At 35.4% G+C, this 27,500-nt stretch overlaps 2 protein-coding genes across 2 annotated transcripts in view; one reads left to right on the top strand and one right to left on the bottom strand.

Annotated features, from left to right (window-relative positions):
• LOC119578666 (E3 ubiquitin-protein ligase PPP1R11-like) overlaps positions 1 to 3,861 on the top strand; it is a 62,218-nt gene extending 58,357 nt beyond the window's left edge. Inside the window, exons 3-4 of the mRNA XM_037926231.1 lie at positions 1 to 123; positions 1,092 to 3,861. The exon at positions 1 to 123 is cut by the window's left edge and continues 12 nt beyond it. Of these exons, the coding sequence (XP_037782159.1) occupies positions 1 to 123; positions 1,092 to 1,108 (140 nt within the window). The 3' untranslated portion in view covers positions 1,109 to 3,861. The remainder of the gene's footprint in view (positions 124 to 1,091) is intronic.
• LOC119578667 (F-box/WD repeat-containing protein 5-like) overlaps positions 1 to 27,500 on the bottom strand; it is a 46,568-nt gene that overhangs the window by 7,222 nt on the left and 11,846 nt on the right. Inside the window, 9 exon segments of the mRNA XM_037926232.1 lie at positions 20,562 to 20,809; positions 21,688 to 21,825; positions 22,822 to 22,972; positions 23,155 to 23,246; positions 24,203 to 24,323; positions 25,216 to 25,314; positions 25,701 to 25,830; positions 26,049 to 26,214; positions 26,702 to 26,779. Coding sequence (XP_037782160.1) covers positions 20,792 to 20,809; positions 21,688 to 21,825; positions 22,822 to 22,972; positions 23,155 to 23,246; positions 24,203 to 24,323; positions 25,216 to 25,314; positions 25,701 to 25,830; positions 26,049 to 26,214; positions 26,702 to 26,779 — 993 coding nt within the window. The 3' untranslated portion in view covers positions 20,562 to 20,791.

Here is a 27,500-nt window from a genome sequence, read left to right as displayed (position 1 = left end):
ATGTGAAGCCCCACGAATTTGACGTGAGCAGTTCTGACACAGACGATGAGTGTGAGCACTGTTCAGGCCACGTGGAGAAGAAGAACAGTCACCAGCCGGGCGGTGAGACTCAGTCAAATAATGGTATGTGAGCCGGATGACATTTGGGAAAAAAAGTAAGAAAATGAATTGTATGTGTAAGGCTAAGAGAAGGCCCTTGTATACACTCTCTCGTAATCTTGATCTGTCTCTTGCCTTCTCACTCCCCTACTGCCTAGCTCCTTTCCACACTTTTCGTGGACATGTTTACCATCTCTCAAACTTTCTTGTGTACCAATTCACAGAGTAGTGTCCTTTTCTCTTTGCTTTCTTTATGCCTCTTCTTCCCTCCCTCTCTATGTCTCTCCTTCCTCCTGTCTCTCTTCCCCCTTTGCTTTTTTACTTTTACTTTTTCCCCTCGCCATACACACTTTCCTCTCCTCCCAATTTTGATGTGATATTGTGACACAGTTCACTTGTGAATAAAGATGGTTTTGAGGAATGGTTTAAAAAAACACAAACGTTCATAAAAGATGTATGAAAGGGGTATACTGGCTCTCACTTGCTGCCCAAACCACAGAAATTTGATCAGAAATATTTTTCAAACAACAAATTGCAAACAACCAGCAACATGCTACTGACATATACATAGATAGTCTGCCTCCTCTGTTAAACCAAGAATGCATAAATTTAATTAGTGTGGTGGACATAATACAGAAATCATTCCACACCTACATATTATAAGTGTTAATTATACATCAGAATATTTTTCCTACAAAAGGTAAGTCTGGTGAAGTAGTAAGCTTGTCCACTTTCAGTTGTTCTTCTTGAAGTTATGTTTGAAATTAATATTTTGAGTTTTAACATTTCTACATATCAAGGAAAAGTTTTGAGGAATATTTTCTTTTATAACTTAAAATATTTTTTTTTTCTTTTTTTTTTTACTAAACAATGATGTACACAGCATACTAAAGAATGTATGCTTTCTTAATTATTATATTGTACTGTATCAGAACAGTATGCTCTAGTAGCACAGTGATTAACCTTTGAGGCATTATTTTTTCACATTGCAGGATCGGCTGAGAAGTGAAAAGTACATATACGAATCCCTGTGAGTGTTTTCTGGGGGCGTCGAGTAAGTGGAGTCCTCTATTCCTTGATGTGGAAAGAAGGAGTATTCCTGCATTATTTAAACGACTTGCAGTTTTAAATGTGTTTCCTTATCTTAAGCACCAAATCCACCATTCATCCATAATATACATTTAATTTGTTCCTTCAGCTGAATCTCTCGGCCAAAGGACAAATTCTATGCAAAAGCTTATTTGTTGACTTGTCTTCCCTCGGATTTTAAAGGATTGTTTATGAATAATGTGTGGATCCTGTATTATCACTCTTTGGTGTACATTATTATCATGCTGATTTTTGGTGCTTGTGGTCCTATGCCAAAAAAACAAAACAATACAAAAAACAAAACAAAAGATGCAAGGAAATACAGATTAAAATGTAAAAGTGTATGGCCTGTGGATCAGAAAATATGCTATACTGTTTAAATTTGTGAGGAGAGAATGTGTAAATGGATATATGTATAGGTATAAAAAAGGCAGAGATTTCCTTATCTGATTGTCGAAGTAATGCTGTGAGTTGCAGTATTTTGGACTTGTTTTTAGTATGTGGAGATGAGGAGAGGGTGTTATAGCAAAGGATATTTTTGATAGGAAGATTTCACGAAACATAAAATGTTACTGGATGGCTGTCTTGTGGCACTGTACATATTCCAGAGAGCAGCGGTAGAAAAGAAATTCCAAAGATGCATTCGTTGTATATTATGTGATTCATGTTTCCATGTTAGCGATGAGCCCCATTGTAGTTGTTTGCTGTCTTGGATTGTCTGATGTATTATTACATTGCCTTTTAAATTATAGTATTTCTGTTGGTGATAATTTTTTTTTTTTTTTTTTTTTCTCTCCTTCTTCTTTAAGATACTTTTATGGATGTAAGGACAGCAGTTCCAGATGAAACATGTTACTTCTTTAGATGCAAAACTATACCTCGCTGATATTTTTATTTCCTGAACAAAAGGCTTCAATAAATACTGGAAGGAATAGTTCTCCTTTGCCCTCACACTTTTATTGCAGAGTTTATGTACATATCAGCTCTTTCTTTAGTATGTAAAAGCATATATCAAAATTAAAAGTTAATTTTTTTCCCCCTCTCACGATAAAGGAAAACAAAATTAGAAAGAAAGAAAGAAAAAAAATTAAATCAAACTGTTTCCTTACTGTGAACTTATCTACGTTGAAACTGAAGTAAAAGGAAAGCACAACTGATGCTATGGAAAGAAGGCTCACACACAGCAAAATGTTGATTCCAGTTGTGGTGCTGCTGTAAGGCTGGTTGAGAATGTAGCTGCGACAGAGGGAAGTGAGATCAAAAAGTGAAAAATAATCTGTTTGGGATGAAATTGCCGAAGGGTTAGTGTCTGGTAAGGGACACTAAATCCACTTGCTGTTCATTTACCGAATTAATTTGACAAGCACGTTCTTCACCCATGAAGCGAGGCTGGGATTTGCATGAGCATCTTTCCTAGAGGAGAGTTTTAAGGTAATATCTGATAAAAGATTGATATGGTAGTATGAAATATTTAGAAAAAAACCTGTAGTCAGTTTTATATGCACAATTTATACCTTGAATATATCTCTTGGCATTCAGTTGTAGCTTGATTTTTGTCTTGAAATTTAAGCCTTTGTGATTCCTCCTCATCTTGAACAGTATTCATGCTTCCTTTTTTTTTTCTTTTTGTCTCAAGGAGTGTTTTGATGATCTAGGTTGGACTTGGGATAACTTGAGTTCATGCTATGATTAGGCTTGCTCTACTTTAAAAAAAAGAAAAAGAAAAAACAACACAAGGCATTGAATGATTGTGTATTTTGTAAATGTCATAATAGTTGTTGAATATTAATTTAACCTATTTTCTTTTAAACACAATTATTACCCGGAAAATGTAGTGTCTCGTAAAATTAATTTTGTCATGATGGTGATAATAGAAAAAAAAAAAAAAAAAAAAAGTATTGTGACTTTGACCTTGACTTTACTATCTGGATTTGTGTTTTATTACTCATATTTTCATGCGATCATAAATCACCCAAGAGAAAGTCATTTCTCAGACAATAAGAGGACAACCTTTTTACAGCCTCCCCCAATCAGTTAATTCCTAGATGATCAAGATGCTTCTGTATATACACACACTGTTGCTTATGTAAACTGCATTCCCTAGTAGCTTAGTAACGTTTATTATTTAACTGGTATCAACTAGGATACATCACATGCATATCAACTACCACTTTTACTAGATTGCCTTCCATTGTATGTGTGTGCATTTCACGGCCAATTGTGCTTGCTTTAACTGATTTTGTGTTCTTTGGAAGAGAGAGTTATATTAGTTGCCTTAGATGCTAGGTAATTATGATTACACTTATAATTTATTTGATTTTTAATCTTAAACACAATACTGTAGATGATAAGCTTCAGTATATATTATGTATTTACTTTATAGTACTGATAAACACATTTTTGATGACGTCGTTATATTTTCTTTTTCTTTCAATCTTTATTGAAAGCTGGAAGAAATGCTAGATGTAATTGTCTAGTTTGCAATAAGTAGTTCTGAAATCTTTCCTTGTACTCCCCTCCCCCCAGTTTACCTGTATTATTTATCACATTCAGACCTTTCCTGTAATCAACAGCAGAAGATCAAAATCTTATGATGAATTAAACTGAGTTGCATTGCTGTAAATTGTCATTGTTTACCTTCCCTTATACCAAAGAAAAGAAAAGATAAGAAAAGAAAAGAAAAATAAAAACACTTTTTCTTTCTTAAAGTTTACCGCATAAGAAAGGTAATTTTTTTCAGGTGAGCTCTATTAATAAAATCTTTAAATTAAATTTTGTGTTATTGGAAAACGAGAATCCTTCAAGGTTCTTTAATAAATCTAATATTGGAAAATCTAGAAATCCTGTAATATTAATGAAACATAGCAAAACGATCTTCAAAATGCATTCACAAAATAAATAGCCTTGGTCTGTTATTCCAAATACAGTGAACACAGTAAAAGAGAAAACAAAATAAAGTGATAAAGCAGAGAAAAGAAAGAAAGAAAGGATTGAAAATGGAGAGAGGAAAAAAAGGAAGAGATGATACTAGAAAAACATGCGAGAAGTGTCATAAAAATGGAAAAAGTTGATATAAAAAAAAGGAGGGGGGGGTGGGGGAAGACTCTGTTGATAAAAATGAAAACATTACACAGAAAATAGAAAATAAACAAAAAATAAATATTAAAATTCAACACGCCCCCCCAATCCCTTTCCGTTTTTGTGTGGGGGGCTTAGGAGGGGAGATGGGACCCAGATGGGAACCCCCCAACCCCCCCGGGCTCAGCCCCCGCTCAACTTTTTGCATGGTCTTTATTTTTCCCTTTCCCCCCTTTCGTTTTTTCCCTTCACCAAAACCCCTTTTACTATCCACCTCCTAAGGTGTGAGAGCCTGCTGAAGGGAAAGGGGTGACTTTGTGCCCGCCGAAGGCCCCGAGGGAGCCATGGGCACGGTATTCCCCCCGTTTAGTTATCTAGCCCTTCCCCTCAAGGGGGGCCCCTGAGGGTGGGGTGTTTTTTTTTCCCAAAATAATCCCGGCTTACCCTGGCCAAAAATGAAAAATTATCTCACTATTGGGGAATAGGCTTTCCCCCTTTTTAAAAAAGCCCCCAAAAATGTAAACTCACCCTTCCCCGACCCCCGGCTCTCCTTGACCCCCGGCTCCAAAAACCCGCAACTACCCCCCTCAAAGCCTCTAGGAGTGCCAACAACCAAACCTTAAGGAAAAATTTCATTTTCCCAGCCGCTCAAATTTTACCTTACCCCCACAACCTCCAACTCAACCCCCCCATCCTCCCTATTAAAAACCCCACACTTATTTCAGCCCCCGGGGTTTTACAGTGGAAAATGTCGGGGTTCATCAGGGGTCGCGGTTCGCGCCCCGCCCCGGGGCCGAGAAATTGCAACTGTCGCCCGAGGTTCTGCTGTGGCTGGGCACCACCGGGCAAGGATCGGTTTCCCCCGAGTCCCGCACTCACCACGTGAGCAAAACAAGCAACGATGTCAACCAAAATACCTTGTTCAAAGGAATCCAAACCAAAATTTAAATTTAAACTTTTAAATTTAAATTTTTTGCCCCGCCCCATAAAACTACCTCCCCCAAACCACTCCCTCGTCACGCACCCCCCCCTTTATACCCTATCACTACAACAAAAAAATTGATCCCCCTTCAGCGCAGCCCCAAAAGGGACCTTTTTCGTGATCCCTCCCAAGCCCCTACTCTGCAACCCCCCTCTTCCCAAAAATGTCTAAAAATGGGAAAGTCTTTTCCCCCCCCCCCCCCCAGGGGGGGGACCCGACCCCTCCCGCTTGTCCCGTAACATCCGAAAAACCAGCTTAGTTAACAAACTAAAGAATATATGGAACCCCTCCTTGCGAACCCCCCTCCAACCTCAATACTTCACCCGGAACATTTCAAACCCCAGCAATGCCCACTATGCAAAGATTGGTCAGATTTGGAGAAGCCTACTTGCCTTTTTCACAGACTATAGCAACGTCATACAAAGTACTCCTTCCCCCAGAGGGAATCGAAAGAAAACCCACTAACATAGCCAAATTACCTTGTAGACATGACCTTCCCTTTAACTCTATATAAGGAAATCCCCCCCTTTGTCCATACCAAATCCTCCCGTCATGCCCAAAATTGTTTGGGGTCTGGACACCCCGCCAAACATTCCCCTTCCCCGCCAATGCCCCTATTCCCACCTGGCCATACCCCCTAAATGCCCTGCCTCACGCCTGTGCCAACTGTGGCGGCCCCCATAATGTATTTTATAGGGGCTGCCCCCCCTACAAATTTTATCGAGGGAGCAACTCCCCGATTCAAAATTGGCTCACCTACATGAAGCAACAAAAGCACGTGCGTGGTTTCCTCTTACTTTACCCGTTACTGCTCATTTTACCAATTCTCCTAAAAAACCCCCCCCCCCCTACATCAAACCCCCTCTTCTACCTCCCCCCTTCCCCCTCAAACTCTTTTTCCCTCCTAAATCCGACACTCCAATCTCACTAAGATATTTTTAATCACCACCACAACCCCAAACCTTCCCCCCTCCCCCCTCGCCTACCGTAACAGACAGACAAACGTTCCACCCCCCCTTCCCTACCACACAATCACCTCCCCCTTTCCCTTTTCTCCCTTTTCTTGGACCCAGTCCCCTCTTCCCCCCTCACAAGAAATCCATATCCCCCCAAAAATCCCAAAACCCAAACCCCTTTAAAAAAACCATTGAAAATATTCAAAATTTCTTGAAAACTGACACTACCCCAAAAACTTACAAATCCCGCCCTTCCCCACTCCCAATACTGCTGATATCCATCCTCCCCCCTTTAAAGATATCCCCCCCACACCCAATCCTCCCCCCCCTCCCAACACGCCCCCCCCTTCAAAAGACCTTTCTAACACATCCCAATACCAAACCCCCAAAATTTTGTCTCATCCCACTTCCCTTTATGTCTCATCCTACTTTCAATCGAAAACACCCTTTTGTCACACCTCCCTTTCAAACCCAAGTCCCTTTCACAGTTATCCATATCTTCCTCACGTTGGTCACATGATTCATCTACTTCTCCTCATCCCCCCCATTACTTTTGTTCTTTTGAAAAACTAATTTCCCCAAATTCAACCACCTTTCCCCATAGTTGGTACTTTTTTTTTTTTAAATGCCCCACACTCTATGGGGGATTTATCACAAACTCCCGAGGCCGATCTCTAAGGTTCCCCTCCCGCTGACCTACATACTAATTCAGATCGCCCCACACACTTTTATACACGACGCAATCCTTTTCATGCATTGCCTCTCTCTATGCCCCTTCTCTTATTTAGATTTTCCATGGGCTCTTAGACCCCTTTCCCTTATTTACCACTTTCCAGTTTCCTTTTTTCCTATTCCTACTACCCCTCCCCAACTCCCCACGCTGGTGTTTTGATAGAGCTGACTGGATACTTTTTTTTTACTCTCTCTATTCATACCCCTCCCCCCCCCTCACTTCCATTTCAGAAATGATACAGTATTTCACAAATACATCTTAAGAGCGCAATACCTATCCCTCGAAATCAAGACCATATACCCCAAATGTGTTCCTGGTGGAATTCTGTTGCACTAAAAACTTCGCTTAAAAAGTGCGCCTGGAACTTTTCCGCTACAAGAAGGTACTCCAAAACAACTATCAGCCCCCTTTCTCCTTTAAAAAAGCATTGCCTATCTTTCCCTCGTACAATCCGGGAAAATAAAACAAAAATGGCGAAAAATTTTGTTTTATCAATACATCCTCTACATCTATCTCAAATGTTTTGGGGCCCAATCCATAAAAACTATCAGGGAAAAAAATCCCCCCCCTCCGCCCCTGCCCCCATATTCGAAATACCCCCATTTTTGATCCCCCAAGTCGCTAAAACGGGTGTTATTTTAGCCCGGGCAGTAGTGGTTTTCACCCATCTTTACATCCTTCTATTTAAACCACCCAAGAACGTACCCCCATTACTTCACCCATCCTCTGATGAGTCCAAATGCCCCATTTTTTTCCTCTGAAAATCATTGTGCCCTCAAACGTGCCTAAAAATCATGAAACCCTGCGGGGATTCCTACCTATGCTCCCCAATCCCACTTCCTCCCCTTTTCCTTCCTATTAAAATATACAACCCCATTTGGGCATCAGGAAAAATTTCCCTTTTAATTGGCGAGAAACTCTTTCCTTTTCCCCTTTCCCAAACCCCAAAAAATCGGTACCCTTCCTCAAGACTATCGCCCCATCAACTAACTAGCTGCTTGTGCAAAATATTAAACAATGTTTAAATTCGTTAATGGGTATCTTGAAACTCCAATATTCTCTCTCCTTCCCATTTGGTTTTCGCCTGCCCCGAAGCCGTGACCCCTTGCTCATTTTTAACTATATTACCTGCATTTTCACGCCCTGATCCTACTAGCTATTTTTTTTTCTAAAAAAAACATTGTCACATGGCGGTACCTTCCCCCAAAAATTGTCCTCTCTAGGCATACGGGAAACAGGGTGTCTTCAAAAGCCTTCCTTCCCCAAAGCATTTTTCCGGTCAAAATCGCCCCTGTACATCATCTTTTTTTCCCAAATCGAAGGGGGTTTCCCCAAGGAGTGTGCTCATACCCTTTTTTCCCCTTGCTGTTAATGATATTGTCTAGTTTTACCACCCGGAGCCGGTCATCACTAAGTTGATGATTAAACCCCTATCCCCTGGACATCCATACCAAATCTCACCCAAATTTTTTCAAACTGCAAACTCATCATACTTCCGGGCCCCAAAAATGGCTTCCCCTTTTTACCCTAAACTTTCTCCTTCTTTTCTTCGCTCACGTTAGGGCCTTACCCCCCCTCTTCTTTATGCACCCACTCCAAAGCCTTCCTCTGGGAAAATTTCCCAGGTGTCATTTTTTACTCCAAATGTCCCGGGGACCATATTACACATTAAAAAAAAAGCTCTCCGCCGTCTTCGAATCTTAAAAAATCTCTCCATATATCATGGGGCTCAGACCAAAAATCTCCTCATCTTTTGTTTCTTTTATCCTCTCCACCTTTATTATGGTGCCCTATTACTCCTCTGCCCCAACTTCTCTCCTTGCCCATTTGTAAATCCATCACTGTGGTCTTCGTAGATAGCGCCTTTCGCTCCCCCCCGTTGAGAGCCTGTACATAAACAGGGATACCATCTCTATCTCCGGTGCCCTTTCTCTCTCCGTCTATTTTCGTTCCACCAATTTTCCCTCCTAAAATAAAATTTCCCCCCTTACTTCTTACCTTTGCTCATCTCCCGATTACCTACTCCTTTTCAACACGCATGGGGTACCCTCCCCTCACATTCCCCTTTCCCCCATCTCCCAAATCTCCCATTCTCTGTCCCTTTTTCCCTCCATGGTCATACCTCACCCATATTTGCTCTTTGTTTTCCCCGCCCACCAAAATCAAATCCCTCCCCCTGTCCTTCTCACCACCCCGACATGTCTCCACTCATTCCTCTAGTTTCAGTATATCGATGGGTCCCCAAAAACCCCCTCCGGTGCTGGGTTTTTCAGTAATCTTCCCCAAATCGTACTTTCAAAACTCCCTTCCTCCGAATCCGTGTCCTTTCTACAGAATTGTTCATCCTTTTTGCTCTAAAACACATTACTCCTTTCCCCCCCTTCCCCTTTTTATAATTTTTTTTGCTCCCGTACTCATTCCCCTCATAAGTCAATCCACCACAACCCCTTGTTTGTAGATCCAGAACTGGTTGTTTCTACCTGGTCACAGCCATAAAACAATCAATTTTGCTGGGTGCCCAGCATGTTGGAATCCCCGGCAATGAACAGCAGATCCTAGAGCACGCTCTATGTCCACATCAGTACCAAGACCTTCCACTATCCAATACGGATTATTACCCACACTTAAGACACTTCTTGTATAATCGATGGCAATCTTTTGTCATCACTCGCTAATAATTCTTCTTAAACTATCAATCTTCTTACCCGAGTCAGCTAATTTCTAGTTGAACAGAGTTTGAACTGCCTCCCCCCCCCCGTTTACCAAATTTTTCACACCCTTTCCTAACACACTCAATCTGATGTCAAATCTGATTTCTTGCTTAAGTTTTATGTAATTTCCCTTCCTATACCCAAAAAAAACATTATCGGCACGTAAATAAAAACACCGTACTTTCTGCTTTACCCCTAAGAAGTCATTTTCAGGTCACAACCTATTTAAAAAATCCTTTAAATTCAAATTTTGTGCTTAACAACCTCATTCTTTTATCAAAGTATACAAATCTTCTCTAATTAACTACCTTACAAATGATCCGACAAATAACCTTTCACTTCAAATTTCCGTTGACACAGTTAAAAAAAACTAATAAAGATAAAGCAACGAAAACCAAAAGGATTAAAATAAAAAAAAGGGGTTTATACAGAAAACCTCGAGATGTCTAGAAAAGTTTCTCTTGCTTTTTAAAAAACATTAACATGTAACTAAATTAAACAAAACAAAATAAAGTAACAAACATCGACCATTTATCTCTACTCTCACCGTTTCCGTCACTTTCACTACCTGACAATCGCATGCCAAAGCAGTCATCACGCCACAAATTCTAAAAAAAGCTTTCTGAAAATGAAATTATATCTCATATCCAACTCAATTACCACAACTTTTTTTGGCATGTCGGTCTCTAAAAGATGTGATTTCTAAGAAATCAACTGGCTAATATGGCTCTTCTAGTCGTTAACTGATAAAAGGTAAACAAATTGCAAAACCTCCCACTTGCAATATTTGCCGAGTGTGCTGACCCCCCCCCCCCCCCACCTTTCTCCAGGAGTTGCCACTTTGGGAAACTGTCTCCAGACCAGTAAGTTGCCTGCCTATCTGCATATCAGGTCTTGTATTAAAAAAGTTACTGATCAGCCCTGCTTGGTGACTTCAGGTAATCAAATTGCTATACTGTTGTCGGTCCATCTTTCTCAAGGCTTAACCCTGAATTACCAGTACTATTAAACCTACAAGATTTACATTTTCCAGAATAAAGATTTTTACAAAGTGAGAGTACATTGTCAAACGTATTCCCTGTAAAGAAAAAAAGAAAAAAAGAAAAGAAAAGAAAAGAAAAGAAAGAAAAAAAACAAAAACGAAGAAAAGAAAGAAAGAGAAGAGACAAGAAGAGAGAAAGAAAAAGAAAGAAAAAAGAAAAGAAAAGAGAAGAAGAGAACCAGAAAGGAATACGAAGAGAGAAAGAGAATTAGACAAGAGATAATAAAAGTGATAGTTGCGAAATCTGTTGAAAACGCAACACAAAAAGATAAAAAGAAAAGAGAAGAATTAAGAGAGAAGGTGAGGACATAAAAAGTCAGAGACCAATTAAGAAAAGAGAAGAGGATGAAAAAAAGAAAGAAAAAGAGAAGAGAAAGAAAAGAAGAGAAAAAAAAGAGAAATTATAAATACATTACCTTAAAGATTGAGACAGCTCGAAGGATAGAAAGAATAAAAAAAAAGAAAAGGAAAGAAGAAAAGAAGACGACAGTTGTGAGAGAGACGGGTTATGGTAGCTGGGACTGCAATAATAACAAAAAAAATAGAAAATACAAGAGACAGAGAAAGATATAAAGGAGAAGAGAAGAGTTGAATAGAATAAAGAGAAGAGATAATTAATACAAATTAATCAGAATAAGAAGGATAGAAAGAGAGAGAAAGAACAGAGAACTCAATTGAGTAAATAATGAGTATTTTATACAAAAACATATGATTCTTTCATAACAAAAAGAAAAAATAAAACCCCTAAGAATCGCCTGAAAGCTAATTCTTTTTTCTTTTTTTTTTAAATACATCAACCTTTTTTTATATAAAACTTTAAATTCTGGTATACCTATATATATATATTATTTCCATCTGAAGGCTTCCACACGGGGATTTTATCTTTTTGAGGGATCACCAAACATCTAAATCCTACCCGGCATCAGATAAGGTTCACCCATTATGTAAATTAGACAGAAACAGGGCAACTATGATGCAAGCTGGCCAGGACCCAATCACCTTCTAGAAACATGCCACAAAGCGTAGAAAACTTGCTCCTCCAACCAAGAGGTTGGAATTACTGATACTGAAAAGGTTTTAAGGGAAATTATTTTTGCGCCTCCTTGCTCAGGAAAAACTGCATTTAAAGCAAAATTAAATGCTTCCCAAAAATTAAGAACAACTTACTTTACAATATACACATCAACTCTCATTTTTCATTAGCTCTTTTATTATACAAAAATTTATATTGTTGTGGGTTTTTTGTGTGGGGTGTGGGGTTGTGTGTGTGTGTGTTGGGTGTTGTGGTGTGGTGTGGTGTTTTTGGTGTGTGTGTGTGTGTTTTGGGGGTGTGGTGTGTCATTATGTGTCTTTTGTGTATATTATTTAATATGTATAGTATGTATTTATGTATAGATTATTAAAATGATATATATATTATTATTTATTATATATTGTTAAATAAATATTTATTAAGTTATATTGTTAAAATTTTTATATATGTTATATATTGTTTTTATTTTATATGATTAAAAATTATAATTTTGTATTTGTGTAATTGGTAATATGTTATATAATGTATTATTGTATAATTAAAGTTGTATATTGTTTGTTATTAGTTTATTGTTATGTAAAATTTTTATAATTTTTTTATTGTATTATTGTTTATTGTTTTTGTAAAATTTTTTATTTATTTTTATTATGTTATTATGTATTTATGTATTGTAAAATTGTTTTTATATGTATATGTGTATAATTTTTATAATTGTGTATTTGTGATAAGTTTATGGTATATCTGCTTATTATATGATATGTTGTATGTAATGTTGTATATATTTAAATTATTATATATTTATATATATATATTATTTTATATATATTATAATTTATTCACAATACACTAAAGGGTGTGTCTCTCACTTTGTTTTCCTGCACGGAAAGGATTTAATCACTTTTTTTGGGCTTTTGGGGGCCTCAGGGCCCGGTTTGGAGGGGCTGGGGCAGGTCTTGGGTGATTATGGAAGCTCCCCCGCCCTCCGCACTTATCTAAATTAACACCCAGTTCTCTTGCTCTCCTTCGTGACCTCCAAACCCGTGGTGCATATTGTTTTAGTGTGACGGTATGGATGTGGTTTTCGGACCACATCTGCATAAACTTACATATATATAATCACTCACACAACAAAACCACACCCCACACACACCACACACACACCACCACACAAACACACCACACACACACACACACCACACACACACAAATATCGGGGGGGTATTGCCCCCTTTGGGCAGACTGGAGCCCCCTTTTCAGGCTAGTGCTAACATAAAGCTTTTTGTCCAGATTTACACTTTTTTTTCAAAGACATTAAAAAGCATTTGCAAGTTCAGCACAACATGCTATGTTTATATTGGTTTTTTTCATAGATTACTCAAATGTTTAAAAAAAAGTGGTCCCAAAAATGGTATTTTTCTACAGAAAATTATCCAATTCCTGAAAAAAACTTTAAAACAAACCCCAATATACAAGAGGGCCTTTTCCTGTGCCATCTGGATTAGTATTCCATAGTCTGCAGGGAAATGTCACTATCTTGGCTGAATTTTTTAAAAACCAGGGCAAATGGTGGGAAAATCATATGACAATACTCTTTTTACCGTAGATCAATGCCAACATATTTATTCTTTTTCTACCAACTACAACCCCAGGACAATCACTTAACTTCTCCTATTCTATGCCAACACGACAACATGTTAAGGGTTTTCCCCTTTTTCACAATTTATGATAAAAGCATGCAAAAAAAGGGGGTAAAAATATGACACATAGCATCACTTCTTAAAATCATAAAATACATTCATTAGTTGGCTATCGTTCCTCACTGTGAGACATTACATTTTCCACCATGCCAAAAAAAAACCAGAACAAAAAAATGCCCCGGATTCCAAGGGGTCATGAAAAATACTTTTCAGCTTAAAAAAAAGAAACGAAAAAGAAAAAAATTTTTTTGGGGTTTTATCCCCTCCTACCCCCAACCTTTTATCTGTTGTTCCCTCCTAAAATTAAAGCATTTTGGATCTCTCGGGTTTAAAAGGGAAAAGCGTTAAAAACGTCTTTGTGAGGCAGCGGACAAGCCACTCCATATGCCGTTCCCAAACATAGCCGTCTGCCTCTGCTCATGGGAAATAAAATAACAAAAAAAAATATTGGAGATGCAAAACCGAAAAGGAAAAAAAGAGTGATGCAACAATTTTGAATAAAAAAGAAAAAATGTCGACATTACAACATCATTACACCTCCTTATAAAATAAAATGTAACGAAAAATCACGCCTTTTTTTTAAAAAATCCTACCCGGCCACGTAAAGGTGAAGACATCTAGGAAATGAAGGAAACACTCATCATTTGGAGTTAGCTTTGTGGATGCAGCATTGTTCCAACCTGTTTTTGAAAGTGATCAAATGTTTGTATAAGATAAAGCAAAAGTATAATTTAACATACCCCACAAAACTATGATAAAAAAATTTTACTATCATTTTAAAAAAAGGCCCCCAATACTCAATCTGTAATAATAAAACAACAATTTGGCACAACAACAAAAAAAATGGGTTACTAGAGCAAAAAACATTAAAAATTTTAAAATTTATAGCCCGAGCGAGGCAATTTTTTTTTTTTTTTTACAAAAATTAAACTTTGGTGTCATATGCTAAATCTAATCAGCAATTAAAATCACCCGTAAAATATCCCCACCCCAGGCAACCCCAACTACAAAAGTGGCGGGAAACCTCAAAGACACCCGAACAGGTACCCCCCATCTTCCCCATTACTTCCTATGTTTTTAAACAAACTTGCCAGAGCCCCTCGACCCATGCTCCCCACTTTTTTTCTGAATTATCAATCTTTTTTCCCCCGATCGTTTTGCGGGTAACGAACAAAAGCATAAAGTCATTTTGGAAAGCAAAAATTTTTCCTTTTTTTTTTTACACCTCTGTTCCCTTTTTTTTATCAAAGTTTTTTTTTTTTTTTAATCAATGTAATCAAAAACTATCAACATTATCTGAGAAAGGTTTTTTACCAAACACGAAGTAAAACTTCACAATTAAATTTTTTTTCTTTTAAGGTAAAAGTTATTTCATTTTCATCAATTGACAATAGAAATATAACAACCACAAAATATAATGAAATAAAGAAAAAACAAACAAAAAAAAAAAAAAAAAAAACAGCAAAAACAAAAACCAAATATCAAAGTCAAAATCAATAAAAAAAAAGGAAAAGAAAAGAAAAGAAAAGAAAAGAAAAAAAATTACCTACATTATCTAATCTGTGAATCTACATCACAATTACCTAAAAGAATCTACATCACAATTACCTCTGTTAATGTGGTGAGATCTATTACATGCAAATCATGCCTTCGCAATTTGCGGAGGATTTTTAAAGGGGTTTTTCAATCAACAGTTTTTTGCCCCGGTCTACTGTGAATAAATACCTGCAAATTAAGGTCTCATATTAATAACGTACTTAGAGGGTTAAGTGGAACTGATTTCTGATAGACAAAAAAGGAGGTGAATTCACGAACGAATAATATGTTTTTGGGCAAAGGCAAGGAAGGGAATGATCTGGGACACCCTATACTGTTTTGCGATTGGGATCTGTCAGTGCACAGGAGTTTGAAATGATGAGACGGAAACATGAAAGTCATGAATCTTTTTTTTTTTCTTTTTTAGAATAATTTCATAAGGCAAAAGGAAGTATAACCCCTATCTTGCCCTTTTGAGTAAACCTTCCATTTATAATAAAAATATATATTAAAAAATAATTATATATTTAAAATATATATATATATTTTATATATATTATATTTTATATATAAAATATTATATATACCACATTTATATAAAAATATTATATATATATAATATTATATATATATATATATATATATATTATATATATAATTATTATATAAAGTTTTTTCCAAAGAAATGACATTTTGGGAGGATAAAGTTATTTTCACATACTAAGTTTTTTATCATGTTCACCCCTAAAAAAGGGCTCTTATGGAAATTGACCATTGTCCTTGGAACGCGTAAAGTCCATGGGAGACTTGTTTTGTGAATTATCTTACAGGGGGCTCCTGGAGTGCTCAGCCACCACAGAGACAACAAAAACGTCTATGTGACCTCATCTGATTTCCTCTTTCCATTAATTTTCAGATTTAATTTTTCTATCAATATTAATATGATATTGTTTTCTTATCATTAAAAATTTTTATCATAAGTTTCAAAAATACTTTAAACAAAAAAAAAACTCAGAATCAAAGATAGGGAAATATTAGGGATAGTTAGGACTAGTAATTGGGCTAACTATGGTCAAAACACAAAGGACTGCCAAAATTGCGTGAGATCCCAGCCCATGAGTTAACAGTAATTTTCCAGGGGGTTTTCCAAAAAATAAAACAACTTTTTTATTTTTTCCCCAAAAGAAAAAAAAAAACAATAAATAATCCTACTTTCCTTTACCAAGGAAAAGTTTTTTAAAAACTTATTTATTACTTACAGGCAATGTCCACCTAGCTATCATGTTAGTATCTTAGAAAATTTTTTCTAATAAAAAAGGTTAAAACAATTTTGAAAAAAGGCATGCAAGGCTATCTTTTCCCCACCATGAAAATATGAAAAACAAATGCAGTTTAAAAACAATCTTCACCCATATAAGGGCTCCTTATCAAAGATATCAATTGTATACTGAATAATTACCGCTAAACAAAAAACAGGCTTTTCATAAGCTAGGACAAGTCCACAAAGATTACATGCAACACCTTTTATTTCATCTTCGTGTTCTGTAATATATTTTACTTGCATCAAGATTCCCAGACAGTTGAATGATACTATATAAAAGAAAACTAGCAAATTTTAAAAACTGTTTCCCATGGAATTCTAAGCAAAGGTGTAAGAAAGTGTGTTAGCTCTGAACCTAATATACTTTGACACTGACCCTTATCAGCCTTTCAAAACGTTCCCCCAACAAACCTTTCCCAGTTAAATGATAACAGATAGATTTCACTATAAAGAAAGCCAAAAACTTTTTCCATTTTAAATTTGCAGTTTAAAAACAACATCAAAATACATGAACATAAAAGACTTACAATCCGAAAGTTACAGACTGGACTACTAATTCCAAAACATAACATGAATTAGGACTTGACCTGGCAGCATCATTAATACCGTACATCCTAAGTCCATTAGAAAAGGTGCAGTTACATTAGCTTTTTATCCCCAATAAACCCCTGGTAACATGTTTGCACTATGAGGGTGCAGCTTCTATGCTGTGAATTCTGACGGTATTATGTGAACAGACCTTATCACTTGGAAGAGCTTGTGTGAGCAAGAGTTCATAATCTTAGCTGTATATAACTCAGTATTAATTATGTAGAAGTTCTGTACTTGTACCAAAAATTTATTACTATAATATTTGTCAAAAAGACCAAATTGTAGAACTATGGTTTGATTCCTGGAGGGCAAGCATTTTATTCTGTTCCCGACTAATCAATAGGTTGTTTTTTGTCCCAAAAAAATACTGGGAAGTATGGCCCCCCAAAAAACGAGGGTTGGAAAAAACATCTTTTTTTTCCCCAATGTATTTTTCCTTTTTTAATATATTCTATTCATATAATGTAGGAAATTTCCTCAAATGAGGATGAAGATTGCAAACGAAAAAAAACCGGAAAGGAAAACAAAAGAATGTAAGTCTCCACTGTTGATCCCAGACTCCCTGCTGTAGGGGGTTTGGTATCAATATTACATCTAAACATCTGAACTAAAGAATTGGTACTTCCGAACAATAACTGAAGAAAAAAAAAATATTTAAAAAAACCCTTAGACCTCAAAATCTGAATTTTTCTCATCTTTCCTCTTCCCCTAAACTATATTAGCTCAGCTTGCATAGGCTAATTGGTGCTGTCACTGAATTCACTAAGAGATTTAAAACAGGCAAACGTGAAACCCCAAACCCCCTTTAACGAAAAAAAAACCCCTCACACCCAAATTACGAATTCCATATCATGACACATAACATCAATAGTGCTCACATGAAAGCTATTAAAAAAAGATAATAAAATACAGAAAGCTATTAAAAAAAAAGTATAAAACCACATGAAGGCATATAAAACGGGGGAAAAATTAAACTAAAATCTTTATCTAAAAAAACCACCCGGCCACGATAAAATGCTCATAAAGCCAGCCTCGGGAGCAGGGCAACTCACCTGTGGTCTGGCGAGAGGCCCATCCCAAAGATGTGCCCATTCAAGTCTATCAGGTGTCAATGGGTCAAATTTGGCCCGCCACAAATTTTATCTACCTAGAGGAAGTTCATTGTAATGAAAAAGAATATATGTAACATATCAATGATGAAAAAACAAACAAACAAACAAAATATACATATATATATAATAATAAAAAATAAAATAAATAAAGAAAATAAAAAAAATGGGAGAAAAGAGAAAATATAAATAAAAGATTATAAGTAACTGGAAAAGAAAATTTCCAGGGGGTGACATATAAAAGGTTTGGTAGAAAAAAATCATAAAAAAAGAAAAAAAAAGAGAGAAAAAAGAAGAAAAGAAGAGGAAAGAAGAAGAAGAAAAGAAAAAGAAAAGAAAAGAAAAAAAAAGAAAAGAAAGAAAGAAAAGAAAAAAAAAAAGAAAAAAAAAAAAGAGAGGGAAAAAAAAAATAATAATAATATATTTATAAATATATATATATATATATATTTTATATATATAATAATTTATTAAAATATTTTATATAAACATATAATATATTAATATATTTATAATATATATAATATATTTTAAAAATTTTTAAATTTTAAAATATTAATCATTAAAATATATTATATATTATATAATATATATATATAAATATCATTATATATATTATAATAAATTTTTAAACAACAACACATACCACAATCCAAAACAATACAATACACATCACATAAACTACACATACACATCATAACATGAACCTTATATGTTGCAAATTAGAAAAGGTGTGAATTAATGAATATCTTTACAATACAAGAGAGATCTAGCGGTTTTGATTAATCTTTGTCGAAAAAAGCATTTCTGATATCATCGAAACCATCAAATATATCTCTTTTATTTGAATATATTCATTCTCATAACACCTTTTTTCTACATACAAATTTACAAAAAAAAAAAAAAAAAAAAAATATATTTTAAAAAAAATATTTTAATATATATATATATATATATATATATATATATATATATATATTTAAAATAATATATTATTTATAAAAAAAAAAAAAAAAAAAAAATTTTTTTATATTATATATTGATTTCTAAAAAATAAACTGGCTAATATGGCTCTTACTGTCGTTAACTGATAAAAGGTAAAAAAATGGCAAATATTGCAAGTGGGAGGTTTTGCAGAGTGTGCTGACCCCCCCCCCCCCCCCACCTTTCTCCAGGAGTTGCCACTTTGGGAAACTGTCTCCAGACCAGTAAGTTGCCTGCCTATCTGCATATCAGGTCTTGTATTAAAAAAGTTACTGATCAACCCTGCTTGGTGACTTCAGGTAATCAAATTGCTATACTGTTGTCGGTCCATCTTTCTCAAGGCTTAACCCTGAATTACCAGTACTATTAAACCTACAAGATGTAACATTTTCCAGAATAAAGATTTTTACAAAGTGAGAGTACATTGTCAAACGTATTCCCTGTAAAGAAAAGAAAAAAAGAAAAAAAGAAAAGAAAAGAAAAAAAACAAAACAAAACGAAGAGAAGAGAAGAGAAGAGAAGAGAAGAGAAGAGAGAAGAAAAGAAAAGAGAAGAGAAGAGAAGAGAAGAGGAGAAGAGAAAGAAGAGAAAGAGAAGAGAAGAGAAGAGAAGAAAGAGAAGGGGAAGGAAGAGAAGAAAGAGAAGAGAAGAGAAAGAAGAGAAGAGAAGAGAAGAGAAGAGAAAAAAAAGAAAAAGAAATTTTCCAGTAAGAATTTACCTCAATCCAGAGGAAATATGTCCTATATTTTACACAAAACGACTTAATAAATGTTGCATCAGTTGCCGTAAACCTTTTGCAAAATTACCTAACACAAAAATTGATAAAAATGCATAAAGCTTTATATATAAACTGATTCATGAGAGTTTACAGGTTGTCTTCATTGGTTAACACTAAAAATGTCAGACTGTTACCATTTATATGTAAAGGAAAGGATTTTAAAAAATTTATTTAACAATAATTCCTAGACTTGCAATTTTTCCCCCCCAGTCAGAAAAAAAAGAAGAAAAAAAAAAAAATATATATATAAATACATTTACCTTACTTCTATATCTTTTTTCTTTTGTTCTTCGACGCTCGATAGGATTAGAAAGTAATAAAAATAAAAAGAAAAGGAAGAAGACCATTTATTTTCTTAATTTGTTTGACTTCACCGACATGGTTTGCTGAGTAGTGTCACGGGGTCTTCCCATGGGAGCTGCTGGAAATGCCATAAAAACATTAAAAAAATATGAAATTATTTACATGCGCTCTTACTGTTTACAGCCATATGAAATGGATATCAAACTTTCGGACTGCATAAGCCATAGAGTTGAATAGAATATCACAGCACAACCCAATAATTAATACAAATTTACATTCACACTGAATATATTTGAAGGATTAAAAAGAGAAAAAATTGATAACAAGATAATATACATAAAAACTCATCACTGCAATAACATAAAAGAGAATATATATATCACAAAAACAAATGATTCATTTCAAAACAAAAAGAAAATATAAATTCAAATAAGAATTTGCCATAAAAGCTAATTCTTTTTGCTTTTTATTTTAAATACATCAACCTATTTTTATATAAAGCTTTAAATTCTGGTATACCTATATATATATATTTTCCATCTGAAGGTCTTTCCTAGCACGGGTAGTTATCTTTGGAGGAGATCAGCCAAGCATCTAAATCCTACAGGCAGTCAGATAAGGTTCACCTATTATGTAAATCTAGACAGAAACAGGTTAACTATGATGCAATGCTGGCCAGGACCGAATCACCTTCTACGAAGCATGCCACAATGCAGTAGAAAACATCTGCTCCTCCAAACCAGAGATGGTTAGGAATTACTGTATAGCTGAAAAGGTTTCAAGGAAGTTAATTCATTGCAGCCTCACTTGCTACAGGAACACTGCATTTAAAAGCAAATTAACTGCTTCACAAATATGTGAAGAACAACTTACTTTGACAATATACACTATCAACATCTCAATTTATCATTAGCTCTTTTATATATACATACATATATATGTGTGTGTGTGTGTGTGTGTGTGTGTGTGTGTGTGTGTGTGTGTGTGTGTGTGTGTGTGTGTGTGTGTGTGTGTGTGTGTGTGTGTGTGTGTGTGTGTGTGTGTCTGTGTGTGTGTGTCTGTGTGTGTGTGTCTGTGTGTGTGTGTCTGTGTGTGTGTGTCTGTGTGTGTGTGTCTGTGTGTGTGTGTGTGTGTCTGTGTGTGTGTGTCTGTGTGTGTGTGTCTGTGTGTGTGTGTCTGTGTGTGTGTGTCTGTGTGTGTCTGTGTCTGTGTCTGTGTATGTGTGTGTATATGTGTGTATATGTGTGTCTATATGTCTGTGTGTCTATATGTCTATATGTCTATATATGTGTATATATGTCTATATATGTGTATATATGTGTGTATATATGTGTATATATGTGTATGTATATGTATATATATGTATATATACATATATATATATTATTATATATATATACTATATTATATATATTATATATACATATATATATATCTATGTGTGTATATATGTGTATATGTCTATATATATATATTATATATATTATATCATACTATTACTATATATATATATATATTATATATATATACTATATATTATATATAATATATATATATATATTATATATATATATATATATATACACATATACACATAAAGGCTGTGTCTCTCACTTTGTTGCACTGCTACGGAAGGATTACTCACTTTTTCCGGGCTTATGGGTGCCTCAGCCGGTTGGAGTGGCTGGTCAGGTCTTGGGTGACTTATGCGAAGCTCCCTCGCCATCCGCACTTCATCTAAATTAACACCCAGTTCTCTTGCTCTCCTTCGTGACCTCCAAACCTGATGGTGCATATCTGTTTTAGTGTGACTGTTATGCATGTGGACATTATACGGACCACATCTGCAATAAACTTACATATATATATATAATCACACACACACAAACAAACACACACACACACACACACACACACACACACACACACACACACACACACACACACACACACACACACACACACACACAATATAGTCGGGGATTATTGCCCTCCTGGTCAGACTGGAGCCCTATCTACGAGGCTAGTGCTAGACATACAGCTATCTTGTCCAGATTCTACTACTTTTCTTCAAAGACAATAATGATTTGCAGTATTGCAAGTTCAGCACAACATGCTATGTTTATATTGTGTTATTTTCATAGATTACTCAACTGTTATAAAAAAAAAAGTTGGTCACAAGAACTGTGATATTACTACAGAAAATTATCCAATTTCCTGAAAAAATCTTGATAAACAAGACCACACATATACAAGAAGGGCCTTGTCAGTGTGCCATCTGGATTAGTAATTCCATAGTCTGCAGGTAAATGTCACTATCTTGGCTGAATTTTCTAAATCCAGGGGCAACTGGTGAATATCATATGACAATACATCTTTTTACATGTAGATCATATGCCAACATATATGGATTCTTGTTCTACCAACTACAACCACAGGACAATCTACTTAACTTACATCCTATTCATATGCCAACACTGACACACATGTTAAGTGCTTTTCCCATTTTACACAATATACTATGATAAGAGCATGCAAAAAGGCGGTAAATCATATGACACGTAGCATCAGCTTCTTAATATCATAAAATACATTCATTAGTTGGCTATATGCTTCTTCACTGTGAGAGCATTACATTTACCACCAGCGCCAAGAACATCGAGAACAAAAGAATGCCTAGGTATTCCAAGGTGATCATGTAAACATACTTTTCAGTCTTAAAACAAAGAAACGAAAAGAAGAGAAAACTTTTGTGTGTATATCCCTCGCCTACACCAACCTTGATCTTGTTGTCATCACTAACAGTTACAAGCATTTCTGGATCTCTCGGATTAAAGGCAACAGCGTTAACAACGTCTTTGTGAGGCAGGCGTGACAAGCACACTCCATAGTGCCGTTCCCAAACATAGCCATGTCTGTCCTCTGCTCCACTGGGAAGTAATATAACAAAAAAAAAAATATTAGGAGATGCAAAACGAAAAGAGAAATAAAAGCAGTGAATGCAACAATTGTGAATAAAAATGAAACAATGTCGACATTACATAACTATCATTACACCTCCTTATAAAATGAAAAATGTAACGAAAACTCACGCGCTTTGTTATACTCCTACCTGGCCACGTAAAGGTGAGAGACATCTAGGAATATGAAGAAACACTCATCATTTGGAGTGTATGCTTTGTGAGATCGCAGCATTGTTCCAACCTGTTTATGAAAGTGATCAAAATGTTATGTATAAGATAAAGCAAAAAGTATAATATTAACATCACTTACAACTCTATGATAAAAAAATTATACTATACATTATAAAATGGCCTAATACTCATATCTGTAATAATAATCACAACAATTAGGTCATAATTACAAAGAACACATGGTTAACTAGATATAAACAACATTGAAAAGTTTAAAGTTGATAGCCAGAGCTGAGAGACAATTTTTTTTTTTTTATACAGAAAATTAATCTTTGGTATCATATCATAAATCCAATCAGCAACTTAAAATCACCCGTAAACTATCCCCACCACACGGCAACCCCAGACTACATGAGATGCGCGGGAAGCCTCGATGACACCAGAACAGGTACCCCCATATCTTCCCTATCTACTTCGCTGATGTTCTTTAAACAAACTCTCCCAATGCAAGAGCCCATACAACCCAGTGCTCCCTGACTTTATCTGAATCTATCAATCTTTTCCCCCTGATCTGTTGCTGCGGATAACGAGACAAACGCATAACGTCATTTCTGGAGGAAGCAAAACTTGTTCCTTTTTTTTTTCTACTACCTCCTGTTCCTATTTCTTATCAATGCTTTTTTTTTTCTTTAATCAATGTATATCAAAATCATATCAACATTATCTGAGAACTGGTTTATTACCAAACCACAGAAGTAAATCTTCACAATTAATTTTATTTTCTTAAGGAATAAATGTTATTTCATTTACATCAAATTGACAATAGAAATATAACAACCACATTAAGAGTGATAATGAAAATAAAGAATTACAAAGCAAAAAACCAACAGCAAATAACAAAATCCAAATATCAATGTCAAAATCAACAGTAATAATAATAATAATAATAATAATAATAATAATAATAATAATAATAAAAAAAAAAAAAACTAAATTATCTAATCTATGAATTTACATCACATTTACCTCTGTTAATGTGGTGAGATCTATTACATGCAAATCGATGCCTTCTGCAATTCGCGGAGGATTTAAGGGGTTCTCAATCACACAGTTTGCTTGCCACGGTCTACTGTTGACATACAAGTACCTGCAAATTAAGGTCTCATATTAATAACGTACTTAGAGGGTAAGTGGAACTGATTTCAGATGGACTGAAAAAAAGGGAGATGAATTCATGAACAGCTCACCTGATTTCCTCTTTCCATGAATTTCCAGATCTAATTTTTCTATCACTATTAATATTGATATTGTTATTCTTATCATTAACATTATTGTCATAATGTTGTCAACAACATTATGATAATAATTATTATGTCAACAACACTTATAGCAAAAACAATCTACAGAATCAAAGATAAGGGTAGATAAGAGAGGATAGTTAGCACTAGTAATTGACTCACTTATGGAGCCATCACAATTCACAAACTAAAATCACAATGAACATGGCATATAATGTACGTGAGATCCCAGCAGCAATGGGCTAACAGTAATTTTTACAATTTTTAATTATCATCTAAACATCTGAACTAAAGAATTACTGGTACTTCCAGAGAAATATAACTGAAGAAAAAGAAAAAAATATTTAAAAATCCCTTAGACCTCAATATCTGAATTTTGCTCATCTTTCACTCTTCCCTCTAATCTATATTAGCTCAGCTTGCATAAGGCAAAATTGGGATGCTGATCAGCTGAATTCACCGAGATTAAATCAGGCAAACGTGAAACCCAACCACCTTTAACGAAAAATGGCCCCTCACACCAATTACTTGAATTCCATATCATGACACATAAAAACAATAGTAGCTCACATGAAAGCTATTAAAAAAAGATAATAAAACTCACATGAAAGCTATTAAAAATCACATGAAGGCTATTATAAAACTAGGAAAACTTAAACAATAAATCTTTATCTTCAAAACCACCAGGCCAGCGCATAAACTGCTCAATAAATGCCAGCCTCGGGGAGCAGGGCAACTCACCTGTGGTCTGGCGAGAGGCCCATGCCAATGATGTGCCCATTCAAGTCTATCAGGTGATCAATGGTGTCAAATTTGTCTGCCACAGATTCATAGTCTAGCCTGGAGAGGAATGTTCATTGTAATGAAAAAGAATATATGTAACATATCAATGATGGAAGAAGAAGAAGAAGAAGAAAAATAAATAAATAAAAGGGGAAAAAAAGAGAAAGCAGAATTATAAGAGTATAAGAGAATTAACTGCAAAAGAAAATTGCCAGGGAGATGACATATAAAAAGGTTAATGGTAAAAAGAAAAAAGAAGAAAGAAAAAGAAAAAAAAGAGAGAGAGAGAGAGAAAATATATGTATATATATGTATGTATATATATATATATATATGTATGTATATATATATATATATATATATATATATATATATATATATATATATATATATATATATATATATATATATAATATATATATATATATATATATATAAATTACCAGTTTGGTTCTTGGAAAAGCCCTAAATTTCTGAGTTCTCTCTCCAGTTCCCGTGCTTGTATCCTTTCCCGCAGCCCAGGCCCAATGTCTAAAATGGTGGGTATTGAAAACTTTTTTATCCTCTTGAAACCTGAGGAAGAAAGAAAGAACAAAAAAATAAGTGTTAAATTTCTAATTCTCTTCATTCTACAGAAAGACAGACACATCTCTTTTATCTTTGGATTACATAATCATCCTTCAGGTTTTCTTAGGAGCAAAATCATCAACCAAGTCATCCTTGTATTTATAACATTAAAAAAAAAATCTCTTTCATGTCTGGCATTATTTGGGGGACCCTAATGCACACACCTATCTGATGTGGCGAATAAGTTTTCGATCCTGTGGTGAAAATCAGAAACTTGTCCCTGTCCTCGGCTAAAGACATTGGTGGTGAGAACTCCCCATCGTCTGCCCATTCGAGCATTCCATCCTCTTCGCTTTCGATATTTTTGGGTCGCTCCACTTCCATGTCCTCCTGCATAGTATAAACAGAGAGTTTGTTTGTGAAATAAATGGAATACCATATATGAACTGAGGAGAACTGTGAATAGAGATTAAGAAGGAAGGGCAAAGGGGGGAAAATCAAAATTATAATAAACAAGGAGAAAAGAAGGCAGGAAAGGTATAAAAGGGGAAGAGAGGGAGAGGAATATCACAAGAGTGAAAGACATAGACTGGGAATCTTCACAAGCGGTTTTTCTATAACCACAAAGTTCAATTTAAGGAATTCAGATTTACATCTGAGGAATATGTGAAAATCCTCTGAAAAATATGCAAAGATGGATGATATGTCTCGAAGCGAGTGTCCAATCTGTTGTCCAATGAAGAATTCCCGTCTCTTGTACACTCTCAGTGGTTGAAACATTCTTATGCACTCATGACAACTTTTATTATACAGACTGACATCATGACTTTGCCACTGTACCCTTGTTTTTTTTTTTTTTCATATATAGGACACTCACATCACCTAGAGATTCTGTTGAATTAGACGGCTGTAAGGATACTGTTGGGTTACTGCTACTGCTTGCTATGTGGTGTCCCTGCAACACACAGAATTAATGCGAATTGTTATGCCTCAAAAATACATATTCATTCTACCTGTGCATTACGTCCCTTTACAGTAACTGCTTTTAACATAACAGTAAGCTGGTCTGCACAGTTGTAAGTATAGACTAGAAAAGCATTTACCAACCTGAGGTAAATTCAGTCAGGAGGGAGGAGGGGGAGTGTTAGCAGGGATGATAGTAAATTTACTGCTTTTGCTTTTTTCCGTATCACATAAGGGAGTAAATTGGGACAGGGCGGACAGAGTGACTGGAGGGGTAAATTGGGATAAGAGAATTGGTTGACAAGGTAAACTGGAACAGGACAGAGGAAGTAGCTGAAAAGGTAAACTGGGGTACGTGAGCTGGCACAAGGGGTGAACTGGGACAGGAGAGACGAACTGGCTTATGGGGGTAAAATTAAAATAGATGAACTGACTAAAGGGTACATTAGGATATATGAACTGGCTGACAGGGTAAACTGAGAAAGGACAGATAAAGTGACAAAAGGGATAAACAGGAATGGGTGAAAAGGTTGACAAAATAAACTGGGACAGGACACATAAACGGGTCGATGGAGTAAATTTGGATGGGTGGACTCATCAAAGCTGACAAAATGCTGGAAATCATTAGACTACTGACTACTAGAATACTGAAACGTATTTCTGTCCTATCAATGTGTTTTCTTATCCAGAGACACATGTTCAAAAAATGTTCA

Source organism: Penaeus monodon, chromosome 11 (assembly GCF_015228065.2).
Source record: "Penaeus monodon isolate SGIC_2016 chromosome 11, NSTDA_Pmon_1, whole genome shotgun sequence".
Classification (NCBI taxonomy): Eukaryota; Metazoa; Arthropoda; class Malacostraca; order Decapoda; family Penaeidae; genus Penaeus; species Penaeus monodon.
The sequence above is the reverse complement of the archived record's forward strand: the minus strand, read 5'-3'. Positions and strand labels throughout refer to the sequence as shown.